The sequence below is a fragment of the Oncorhynchus tshawytscha genome, linkage group LG13 (assembly GCF_018296145.1).
Source record: "Oncorhynchus tshawytscha isolate Ot180627B linkage group LG13, Otsh_v2.0, whole genome shotgun sequence".
Taxonomy (NCBI): Eukaryota; Metazoa; Chordata; class Actinopteri; order Salmoniformes; family Salmonidae; genus Oncorhynchus; species Oncorhynchus tshawytscha.
Window position 1 is genome coordinate 9,833,331 of NC_056441.1, and position 13,468 is coordinate 9,846,798.

General features: G+C 46.9%; 1 protein-coding gene across 7 annotated transcripts in view; it reads right to left on the minus strand.

The window, feature by feature from the left end:
• Positions 1-13,468, minus strand: part of LOC112236431 (zinc finger protein 40-like) — a 107,997-nt gene that overhangs the window by 45,277 nt on the left and 49,252 nt on the right. The window contains exon 1 of one of the 7 annotated variants that reach the window (XM_042295147.1): positions 10,606-11,163. The exons of 4 other annotated variants lie outside the window; for them this stretch is intronic. In XM_042295147.1, the coding sequence (XP_042151081.1) occupies positions 10,606-10,690 (85 nt within the window). In that variant the 5' untranslated portion in view covers positions 10,691-11,163. Of the gene's footprint in view, positions 1-10,605; positions 11,668-13,468 lie in introns of those variants that run through there. 2 more of the 7 variants (XM_042295152.1, XM_042295153.1) reach the window with 2 other exon arrangements.

Sequence of the window (13,468 nt, forward strand, 5' to 3'; positions counted from 1 at the left end):
AAGAGCTCTGTGACTATTAACGTGGCACCGCCATAGGATGCCACCTTTCCAACAAGTCAGTTTGTCAAATTTCTGCCCTGCTAGAGCTGCCCCGGTCAACTGTAAGTGTTGTTATTGTGAAGTGGAAACGTCTAGGACAGGGGTGCCCAACCAGTCGATCGCGGAGTGCTTGCCAGTCTATCGTGAGATGATTATACATCTTCTAAAATTCAGCCACACAAATCAATGCCTATAATCTCTGTTTTAACGTTCTGACAGTCCACCATTCACAGCAATGTCTGAAAAGTCACATGATTAACATAAAATATGACCAGTCCCTGCCCACTTATCGACGTATGCCTAGTCAGCGCAGTCAGATCCCGCCCACCAACTCCAGATAACAGTGATGCCAGGCAGCTAGCTAGCTAGCTAGCTAACTTTGTAGCCAGATTCGTTCTTAAGTTGTGTGGTTCGACAGCAGCAATAATGAGTGAAGGGAAGGATACAAAAAAACAAAAAAACGTATCATTTTCACAAGGAATGGGAGGAGGATCATTTTTCGTCATGTCGAACTCAATGTGTGTCTCATCTGCCATAATAGCATTGCTATCCCAAAGAAAGGTAACATGGAATGACATGTTAAAACCACACACACAAAACCCAGGAAAGAGATTTTTCAGCAAAGACTGAATTACAAAGAAGAAAGGTACAAGAACTAAAAAAAATCAACTGGCAGTGCAGCAGTCAATTTTCACAAGGCCAGTGACCAAAGGGCGGCGCAGCAATCAATTTTCACAAGGCCAGTGACCAAAGGGCGGCGCAGCAGTCAATTTTCACAAGGCCAGTGACCAAAGGGCGGCGCAGCAGTCAATTTTCACAAGGCCAGTGACCAAAGGGCGGCGCAGCAATCAATTTTCACAAGGCCAGTGACCAAAGGGCGGCGCAGCAGTCAATTTTCACAAGGCCAGTGACCAAAGGGCGGCGCAGCAGTCAATTTTCACAAGGCCAGTGACCAAAGGGAAGGCGGCAACCATAGCATATTATTGTGTGAGTCACGTTCTTGCTAAGCATAAAAATATGTTCAAATGATGGGGAGATGATCAAGGATGCATTTACTGAGGCTGCAGACTTGCTGTTTGGGGAGTTTAAGAAAAAGACTGAAATTACGGCCGCCATCAATGACATTCAGTTGTCCAGAAATACGGTGACAAGAAGATGTGAGGGAATAGCGGAGAACCTCGAGGATCAACTGAAGAAGGATATTGACAACAGCGAGTGTTATTCCCTCCAGTTTGACGAGTCCACAGATATGGTAGATGTGGCTCAGTTACGCATTTTTATCAGAATGGTATTTGACAACATGAGTACAATGGAGGAACTACTTGCCATTTTGCCAGTGAAAGGACATACAAGGGGCGAAGATATTTTTCAAGCTTTCGTGGAGTTTGCTAACAAATACCAACTGCCCTTTTGTAAGCTTGTCTCCATGACTACGGATGGGGCACCTGCTATGGTAGGCCGCATTAGTGTGTTCGTTGCATTGTGCAAACGAGGATTCTTTCCCGGAGTTTCTTAGTTATCCCTGCGTAATTCATCAGCAAGCTTTGTGCGGGAAGATGTTAAACATGAAAGAGGTGATGGATGTTGCGATGAAAAAAAGTGCATTTTTAGGAAGATTCAGTGAGTTGTTGCCTGAAATCAAGGAGTTTCTAAAGGTCTCCAAACATGTAGAATATGCACCGCTAGAGGAGACACAGTGGCTCCTGGATTTAGCTCCTCTCACTGACCTAACTTACATGCTTAATTAATTGTAAATCGACATGATCAGCTCTGTGAACACTTTTAAGTGCAATCTACAACTTGACAGTGCACGTTACATGGAGCAAGTCCAGAGCATCCTATCTGAGTTTGACAGTCGTTTCACTGACTTTGCATCACTTGAGCCTATTGCCACGTATATATAATTTCCGTTAGGCACAGACATAAATGTGGAAGTCATTGCCTCCGAAATGGGATCCCTTTTTCAGTTGGATACAATTATAGCAGAAATTGAACTGTTCACCCTTCAAAATGATGTTCAGCTGAAATCCAGAACAACCACTGAGATGAAGGAAGAGTTCTGGGAGCTACTGCTAGAGGGGAAGTATCCAAACATAAGAAAATGGGCTCTCAACTTATCAGCCATTTTTTGGATCTACCTTCCTCTGAGTCTCACATAAAGACAATGAAGGCCAGGTACAGGTCTACTATGACGGATGACCACCTTGTGGCCTGCATGAGACGTGCAACAAGCTGCTACAGCCCTGACTAGGAAAAACTACTTGCTAAAACTACTTACTACCCAATACCAAAAGTCACACTAAAAAAAGGTAGGAAATTAACTTATTTGCACTTATTTGTGAACAAGATGTTATTAGTCCACATTATACTTGGGTATCAAATAGGTATCATAGTAGCAGGTCCATACCTGCTACCTGGTAGATCTCATCAGGCTGGAAAATGAAGAAGTAGATCTTCATGTCAAAGAACGTATCATAGTAGCAGGTCCATACCTGCTACCTGGTAGATCTCATCAGGCTGGAAAATGAAGAAGTAGATCTTCATGTCAAGGCACACCTGGTCTAGGAGCAACAACAGTTCAACAACGCAGTGGTAGGCCACACAAGCTCACAGAACTGGATCGCTGAGTGCTGAAGCATCTAGGGCGTGACAAACGCCTGTCCTCGATTTGAAAGACTGGACTACCGAGTTCCAAACTGCCTATGGATGCAACGTCAGCACAAGAACTGTGGACATTCATGAAATGGGTTTTCATGGTCGAGCAGCCTAAGATAGCCATGCACAATGTATAGCTTGCCGCCATTGGACTCTGGAGCAGTAGAAATCAGGGTTAATGAATCAGGGTTAACTGCCTGTTCCCCTGTTCAGGGGCAGAACGACAGATTTGTACCTTGTCAGCTCGGGGATTTGAACTTGCAACCTTTCGGTTACTAGTCCAACGCTCTAACCACTAGGCTACCCTGCCGCCCCACTTTGTGGCAATAGCTTGGGGAAGGCCCTTTCCCTATTTCAGCATGACAATGCCCCCTTGCACAAAGCGAGGTCTATACATAAATGTTTTGTAAAGATCATTGTGGAAGAACTTGACTGGCCTGCACAGAGCACTGACCTCAACCCCACCGATTGTGAGCCAGGCCTAATCGCCCAACATCAGTGCCCAACCACACTAATGCTCTTGTGGCTGAAAGGAAGCAAGTCCCCACAGCAATGTTCCAATATCTAGTGGAAACCCTTCCAACTCCATATTAATGCCTATGATTTTGGAATGAGATGTTCAAAGAGCAGGTGTCCACATACTTTTGGTCATGTAGTGAAGACCTCCAAGGTTCTGGTCAGTAATTTGGTCTTGAGAAGTGAGCCAGATAGAACTCTTAAGGTCCTGGTCAACTAACAACTGAAAGCAGCAGTAGTTACCTTGTGTGAAAACTGAAGGCAACAGGAACACTATTCCATTCCAGCCATGTCAGTTCTCTCATCCCTGGCCCTTAATCCACTTCTCTCTGAGTGACAGTGGACTGGTTGCTCCCAGTCCCCTCTATACTCATCAACCATATTGCTGTGGGCAGTGGGCAATTAACAGCAGTTAACCCTGACCAGCCCCTCTAGTCCTGGGGAGCCAGTCTCTCTGGCAGCAGTCCACACACACACACACAAACATAGAAATGCGTGTGCACACCTACACATGCACACAATGTTAATTGTCTGAACACACACAACAGGACCAACAATGACCTCTGACACTTGTCGTGACGTGGCCTTTCTGGTTAAAGATCGTGGCACCCTCACGTTCGCTCTCCTACACCCAGGTTCTGTTATCTCAGGTCATAAATTCCTGGAGGAGACTCTCTTCTCCTGGCCAGGTGGTATAGAGAGAGAGAGAGTTTCACAGTAGAACAATGGAACTTCTTCTACATCACAGAACTTGAGAACAGAACAATAGCCATGTTTTGGAGAATGTGTAAACGGTCGGTGGAGAAGCCAGCTACGACCCAGTCCATTTTGTTTCATGTTTGTGACCTCATAAAAGACAATACAGCCACATTACCATAACTCTGTTTATACAGGTGTCTCCGTTATGAGGTTTGCGTCTAATTATTGTATAAAATGAATGAGTAAAGATGAAACTATTTGTGAAATGATGTAATCCTATGTTAAACCGTTAATGTGAGAGAATTGTATTCCCTTTAAAGTTTAACTAAGTCATTGGCCCGCCCCCATGAGCACAGACATGATCTGGCTCATGGGACAGCCATTTTCTACTGTTACGAATAAAAAACCCACCTGAAGAAATCCTCTTCAGACCACGCATACCTGATGGACACCGAGGGGGCACAGGTTGAGTTCAGACCACGAAAAAACTCAGCATAAGCTAAGGTTGTAAAGGTTGTTGAATTCCTAACCATACCACGTGGAGCATTGGCTACACAGCTGGAAATGGTTAAACTCAGACTATCGATTCCGACAGAATAAGAGCAAATCTTAGATACCAATTACTAGTCTGAAGCTAGAAATTATGTCAACCTGGGATGCGAAGACTGACAACCGCCGAAACATCTATTCTATGAAAACATTTCTAAATGGGACTCTGAAGCACCCATTCTAACTACGAAAGGCTTCAGGGAAGCAGAGAGAGACGCTTGGACGAACTCTCCAACAGAAAGACGGACGATTCCAACAGAGATCACGACGACACACTGAGCGAAAAATATATATTGATTGCAATTATTCCTGAATGAGTGAGCGTTTATGTGCAAAGGATTAGCATTTCAATTAATATAATTATCAACTATGTAGGGACTCCTTTTTGTCTTTCCCGCCCTTCTCAGTCCACACCCACTTCCCTTTGTCCACCAAGCCGTCATATCGGCTTAGCCCACTAGGGAACCTCCCCAATCATTTCCTTGTAACCATATCTACTGTTTATGCATTTCTGTGATTATTTAGTTAGTTAGTAAATGAATGATTAACACAATTGGTGTATGGATGATTCATAGTAAAGGCTGGGTTCGTGCAGATAACCAACAATTTACGATGTTTGGAATGAGACTAGCGTGAGGTAAAGAATAATTAATTCGAAGACTAATTGATCAGATATTAAAATATCTGAAGAGTTATATTAGGAAAATTATAACTTTGTAATGTGCAGATTTTCCTTGGTGCCCCGACTTCCTAGTTAATTACATTTCCATGATTAGTTTAATCACGTAATAATGACAGAGAATTGATTTGATAAAATAACCATGCCAAAGACACGACACACTCAACAATGCCACAAGCCAAACACTGTATTTCCCCAGTGTGTGTGTGTGTGTGTGTGTGTGTACTATGTGTGTGTACTGTGTGCATGTGTACTGTGATTACTGTCAGAATGTGTGTACTGTGTGTGTAGGCTCTGTCAACTTCCTTCTGCCCAACTTCTTACTCAACAGATGAAGTGGAGATTCAGGTTTTCTGGGAGACAGTTTTTTAAAAATTCTCTCTCAGACCTGGCAAACAACTCTGACTGTGTTGTTTGTCTTAACAGCTGTGGTGTTACTACACTGAACAAAAATATAAAACACAACATGCAACGTGTTGGTCCCGTGTCTCATGAGCTGAAATAAATTTGTGCTACAAATTTGTTTCTATCCCTGTTAATGAGCATTTCTCCTTTGTCAAGATAATCCATCCACCTGACAGCTGTGGTATATCAAGAAGCTGATTAAACAGCATGATCATTACACAGCTGCACCTTATGCTGGGGACAATAAAAGGCCACTTAAAATGTGCAGTTCTGTCACACAGCACAATGCCACAGATCTCTCAAGTTTTGAGGGAGCGTGCAATTGGCATGCTGACTGCAGGAATGTCCACCAGAGCTTTTGCCAGATAATTTAATGTTAATTTATCTACCATAAGCCGCCTCCAACATTGTTTTAGAGAATTTGGCAGTATGTCCAACTGGCCTCACAACTGCAGACCACGTGTAACCATGACAGCCTAGGACCTCCACATCCGGCTTCTTCACCTGCGCGATCGTCTGAGACCAGCAACCCGAATAGCTGATGAAACTGAGGAGTACTTCTGTCTGTAATAATGCCTTTTTGTGGGGAAAAACTTGTTCTGATTGGCTGGGCCTGGCTGCCCAGTGTGTGAGCCTGGCTCCCAAGTGGGTGGGACTATGCCCTCCCAAACCCACACATGGCTGTGCCCCTGCCCAGTCATGTGAAATCCACAGATTAGGGGCTAATGAATTTATTTCAATTGAATGATTTCCTTATATGAACTGTAACTCAGTAAATCGTTGTAATTGTGTTAGGCCTACAGTACCTTTGCACTTCCTGGTGTAATCACACCAGGCGTTTCCCTGGTTATCATCGCTACTTCTCAGCCATGCATTGGAGAAATGAAACACCCTAAATAGCTCAACAGCTTACAGATCAGAGTGAGTAAGGTAAAGTCAACTGAGCATACTGGTGTACTCTTCTGGTGTACACTTCCGGTGTACTGTTCTGGTGTTCTGGTGCACTGTTCTGGTGTTCCGGTGCACTGTTCTGGTGTTCTGGTGCACTGTTCTGGTGCACTGTTCTGGTGTTTTCCGGTGCACTGTTCTGGTACACTGTTCTGGTGTTCCGGTGCACTGTTCTGGTACACTGTTCTGGTGTTCTGGTGTACTGTTCTGGTGTTCTGTTCTGGTGTTCTGTTCTGGTGTTCTGTTCTGGTTTTCTGTCCTGGTGTTCTGGTGCACTGTTCTGATGCTCTGTTCTGGTGCACTGTTCTGGGGTACTGTTCTGGGGTCACGCTATTAACCGGTGCCTTCCTCACCAACAGGCAGGCAGACGGTAACGTTACATAATCACACCTAGCAGAACACCGCTGAGAGAGGAGAGCCAAGGGACGGATTCTCAATCTTTCCATCTCTCTCCCCCTCCACTCCTTCTCCCTCTTCTAGTCTCTTTTTTCCACTCCAACTTTTTTGGGATCAGAGAATAACAAAACAAAGAGATCCACTGAACATTACGTTGACGTCGTCGTATCAGACCACTGTTACAGAGTATTTCTGCACCCAGATGGTAATGGCATAGCAAAAATCCTGTATGCATGTTTTTATACAACCATTTTGTTTTCCCCACCATTTTGTTTTCCCCACCATTCTAAATGTGGCCAATAAAGGGATAGTAACTGCTCACCCTCTGAAGGAAATCTAGGACTGCGTTCCTAATGGCAACCTATTCATTACATTGTACACTACTTTTGAGCCGAGAACTATGGGCCCTGGTCAAACGTAGCGCATTATATAGGGAATAGGGTGGCATATTGGACACAGCCTAGCAGAGGGTATAAATGCTTCCTTGTCGAGGAGGATGGAGAGCCTCCACCACCAGAAGTGACACCATTATGTCATTAAAACACCATCATTAAGTTAAGCAGGGAGACCATGGCTAGTGGATATCTGATGAGCTCATGGTGTGTGGAAGAGTCAGTCAAGACCAGCTCCACCCACCCACACCTCTCATCTAAGGGACTTGGCTGTAACTGTTAACTGGAACAATCCAGCAGCTCATCCTGCCTGAGATCATCTTCTCGATGGCACCGCATCACTCTGCCCATTGGTTAAACACCACACAGCCATGTGCAGTAAGTAAGCCTTGCTTTAAGGAGTCAGTCATTCACTGAATGGACTGACTGAATTAGTAGTTAGCGTCGTTAGCCCCTGACTGACATCAACCATTCTGCCAATGTCATGGCCAGCAGACACACCGAGATGTTGTGACGACAGAACACCACCACCTCCAGGTTGTGACGACAGAACAGAACACCACCACCTACAGGTTGTGACGACAGAACAGAACACCACCACCTCCAGGTTGTGACGACAGAGCACAACACCACCTCCAGGTTGTGACGACAGAGCACAACACCACCTCCAGGTTGTGACGACAGAACACAACACCACCTCCAGGTTGTGACGACAGAACACCGCCACCTCCAGGTTGTGATGACAGAAGAGAACACCACCACCTCCAGGTTGTGACGACAGAGCACAACACCACCTCCAGGTTGTGACGACAGAACACAACACCACCTCCACCACAGAACACCGCCACCTCCAGGTTGTGATGACAGAACAGAACACCACCACCTCCAGGTTGTGACGACAGAACACCACCACCTCCAGGTTGTGACGACAGAACACCACCACCACCACTAGGCTGTGATGACAGAACAGAACACCACCACCTCCAGGTTGTGACGACAGAACACCACCACCTCCAGGTTGTGACGACAGAACACCACCACCTCCAGGTTGTGACGACAGAACAGAACACCACCACCTCCAGGTTGTGACGACAGAACAGAACACCACCACCTCCAGGTTGTGACGACAGAACAGAACACCACCACCTCCAGGTTGTGACGACAGAACAGAACACCACCACCTCCAGGTTGTGACGACAGAACACCACCACCTCCAGGTTGTGACGACAGAACACCACCACCTCCAGGTTGTGACGACAGAACACCACCACCTCCAGGTTGTGACGACAGAACACCACCACCTCCAGGTTGTGATGACAGAACAGAACACCACCACCTCCAGGCTGTGACAACAGAACACCGCCACCTCCAGGCTGTGACGACAGAACACCACCACCTCCAGGTTGTGATGACAGAACAGAACACCACCACCTCCAGGTTGTGATGACAGAACACCGCCACCTCCAGGTTGTGATGACAGAACACCACCACCTCCAGGTTGTGACGACAGAACACCACCACCTCCAGGCTGTGACGACAGAACACCGCCACCTCCAGGTTGTGACGACAGAACACCACCACCTCCAGGTTGTGATGACAGAACACCACCTCCAGGTTGTGATGACAGAACACCACCACCTCCAGGTTGTGATGACAGAACACCACCACCTCCAGGTTGTGATGACAGAACACCACCACCTCCAGGTTGTGATGACAGAACACCGCCACCTCCAGGCTGTGACGACAGAACACCGCCACCTCCAGGTTGTGACGACAGAACACCACCACCTCCAGGCTGTGACGACAGAACACCACCACCTCCAGGTTGTGATGACAGAACACCACCACCTCCAGGTTGTGATGACAGAACACCACCACCTCCAGGTTGTGATGACAGAACACCACCTCCAGGTTGTGATGAACACCACCTCCAGGTTGTGATGACAGAACACCACCACCTCCAGGCTGTGACAGAACACCACCTCCAGGTTGTGATGACAGAACACCACCTCCAGGTTGTGATGACAGAACACCACCTCCAGGTTGTGATGACAGAACACCACCTCCAGGTTGTAATGAACAACATATGCTTGCTATTTTGACTTATTACACTTATAAACACACAGGCCTCTAAGATGTTACACACCATCCATAACATACCACCCTGCTCTTATCTTTCAAAAACTATTAAAAAGAACGAGAGAAAAGAAGGCCATCAATCCCGGTGTGTTTTAAGATCTCTTTAAAATATATGTCCACAATTTCGGCCCCCCTCAGGTTCTCTGGCAGGCTGGGTCAAAGTAACTACAGGCTGCCTCTCCATGCCTCTTGGTCCTAGGCTTTGGGAGAGTTAAAAGACCTGTGCCAGAGGAATCTACTGGGTACAGAACGTACATGTCTGACATGTATTGGGGTGAACAATCATGGATTGATTTAAAAACCAATAGAAGAATCTTTAAATTAATGATTAAACTCACAGGCAGCCAGTACAGAGACCTTAAAACTGGTGTAATGTGTTCTCTCTGTCAGGTCTTGGTCAGTACCTGTACTGCAGCATTCTGTATGTTTTACAGTACAGAGACCTTAAAACTGGTGTAATGTGTTCTCTCTGTCAGGTCTTGGTCAGTACCTGTACTGCAGCATTCTGTATGTTTTACAGTACAGAGACCTTAAAACTGGTGTAATGTGTTCTCTCTGTCAGGTCTTGGTCAGTACCTGTACTGCAGCATTCTGTATGTTTTACAGTACAGAGACCTTAAAACTGGTGTAATGTGTTCTCTCCATCTGGTCTTGGTCAGTACCTGTACTGCAGCATTCTGTATGTTTTACAGTACAGAGTAAAACCTGTTCTCTCCATCTGGTCTTGGTCAGTACCTGTACTGCAGCATTCTGTATGTTTTACAGTAAAGAGACCTTAAAACTGGTGTAATGTGTTCTCTCTGTCAGGTCTTGGTCAGTACCTGTACTGCAGCATTCTGTATGTTTTACAGTACAGAGACCTTAAAACTGGTGTAACGTGTTCTCTCCATCTGGTCTTGGTCAATACCCGTGCTGCAGCATTCTGTATGTTTTGTAGATGACCAATGGCTTTCTTGGGTAGACCAGACAGGAGAGGAGGTAAACAAAGAGGGGATCAATGAGAACCAGAGATGCAGAAGGAGGAAACTGAAAAACTCAACCTCCACTGTACGAGTACATACTGTAATCCTGTTGCAATAGCACACAGCCATAAATCAAACACACACTCACACACTCAAAAAAAACAACCTCAACAGACACACAGTCTACGAAAGAGACACACAAAGACACTCACGCACATCACAATACCTTCGCAAATGGCAGAAAGCTGTTCTGTGGTCGGAATCTGTTCTGAAGTCTCTGTGTGTCTTCTCTCCTCAGAGTCAGATAACATGTAGTTCACTGAGGAACACCTGACATTACCTTCTCAGTAAGTCAGCCAGACACTCTCCTCCTCCACCAATAACTGTCTGACATTCTTTCCTGCCCTCTCCTCAACTCATGAAACGCCACAGCGGAGTGGAACGCAGAGAGAGCGTCTGGCCAACTGTCTGTCTGTCTGTCTGTCAGTGAACTCTCTCACTCAATCCTCCACAGAGTGAGTTGAGATAAGAGTCGTAGCTTTCGGTTCTCACTTCTGACTGCCTCTCCTTCTGCTTGAGCACCAGCTAGAAGTCCCACTTCCCTTCTCTTTCTGTCGTTGCTTTCCTGCCCGCTCTCCCTCACTGTTCTTTTTAACCCCTGTTCTGAAATCAGGGAAAGCCCTGACTGCCACTGTGCCGACTTCTCCTACCAGAGCAAAATTTGTTTTTTTTTCTCAAATCCAAAACAAAGCAGGATGCAGGGGCTAAAGAAGCTCTGGTGACTAATTCCTATTTATGTGTGGGGAGGGACACACACACACAGTCAACAGCAGATTAGCCACTAACCCACTTGTGATGAGCAGCAACCTCCCACGCCACCACAGCAGCTATAAATACACATTGATCTGTCCTGTGAATTGATACAATCTGCTGCTGCACAACAAGCTCTCAGTTCACTAGCAAACGAGGACAATAAAAGTTCAAACATACACGCACGGGGACTAATGGGTGCTGCTAACGCACGGGGACTAATGGGTGCTGCTAACGCACGGGGACTAATGAGTGTTGCTAACGCACGGGGACAAATGAGTGTTGCTAACGCACGGGGACAAATGAGTGTTGCTAACGCACGGGGACTAATGAGTGTTGCTAACGCACAGGGACTAATGGGTGCTGCTAACACACGGGGACTAATGGGTGCTGCTAACACACGGGGACTAATGGGTGCTGCTAACACACGGGGACTAATGGGTGCTGCTAACACACGGGGACTAATGGGTGCTGCTAACACACCGGGATTAATGAGTGTTGCTAACACACGGGGACTAATGAGTGTTGCTAACACACGGGGACTAATGAGTGTTGCTAACACACGGGGACTAATGGGTGCTGCTAACACACGGGGACTGAGGAGTGTTGCTAACGCACGGGGGGACTACGCACGGGGGAGTGTTGCTAACGCACGGGGACTAATGAGTGCTGCTAACACACGGGGACTAATGAGTGTTGCTAACACACGGGGACTAATGAGTGTTGCTAACACACGGGGACTAAAGGGTGTTGCTAACGCACGGGGACTAATGAGTGTTGCTAACACACGGGGACTAAGGAGTGTTGCTAACGCACGGGGACTAATGGGTGCTGCTAACACACGGGGACTAATGGGTGCTGCTAACACACGGGGACTAATGGGTGCTGCTAACACACGGGGACTAATGGGTGCTGCTAACACACCGGGACTAATGAGTGTTGCTAACACACGGGGACTAATGAGTGTTGCTAACACACGGGGACTAATGAGTGTTGCTAACACACAGGGACTAATGGGTGCTGCTAACACACGGGGACTAATGGGTGTTGCTAACGCACGGGGACTAAGGAGTGTTGCTAACACACGGGGACTAATAAGTGCTGCTAACACACGGGGACTAATGAGTGTTGCTAACGCACAGGGACTAATGAGTGTTGCTAACACACGGGGACTAAAGGGTGTTGCTAACGCACGGGGACTAATGAGTGTTGCTAACACACGGGGACTAAGGAGTGTTGCTAACGCACGGGGACTAATGGGTGCTGCTAACACACGGGGACTAATGGGTGTTGCTAACGCACGGGGACTAATGGGTGCTGCTAACACACGGGGACTAAGGAGTGTTGCTAACGCACAGGGACTGAGTGTTGCTAACGCACACAGGGGTACTGAAATAGACACAGAACACGCTCAGAAATACACTGAAAAAGAAACAGACACAGGGGAACTTGCGCATTGCACACACTGCTGGAAGTCTCAGTAGAGTGACTGCTGAACATTGTGTACTACAGCCTGGCTGTTGATGGCTGTGCTGTGTGGTTCAGGTGACCTGCTGCTACCTGGGATCACCATGTTACTCTCTCTGCAGGCTGGTGCTCCAGCAGCCAACCCTCAGTCTGTCTGTGTGACTGGTTACAGACAGATCTCAGTAGTGACTGTGTTGTTGGAGTCAGTCACCGTTAGTCATGGCACGCACACACAAGTACGGACGCACCAACACACATACTTATGTAAAATCACACACACACACACACACACTATTTTTTACAAAGCACACTTGAGGAGCACTGAGTCACAGCCCAGCAGTTCCTACGCAGAATTTGTAGTCACACACACACACACACACACTTTTTCTCCCACCTCCCTCCAGAAAGAGAGGAGGAGAAGGACGTGGAGAAGTAGGAGAGATGGCTGGCGATAAGGGAGGAGGAGAAGGACGTGGAGAAGTAGGAGAGATGGCTGGCGATAAGGGAGGAGGAGAAGGACGTGGAGAAGGAGGAGAGATGGCTGGCGATAAGGGAGGAGGAGAAGGACGTGGAGAAGGAGGAGAGATGGCTGGCGATAAGGGAGGAGGAGAAGGACGTGGAGAAGGAGGAGAGATGGCTGGCGATAAGGGAGTGAAGTCAGTAAGTGAGAGTTACAGGCAGCTTAGAAATCCCCAGACAGTCAAAGTCTCTCTATCCAGAGCAAGGTGAGCTGTGGTGAGCTCAGAAACCACCTTGCCTCACCCTTTCTTCCCATGACAGCAGTGGCTAAATGAAGAGACAGCCCTCATGTT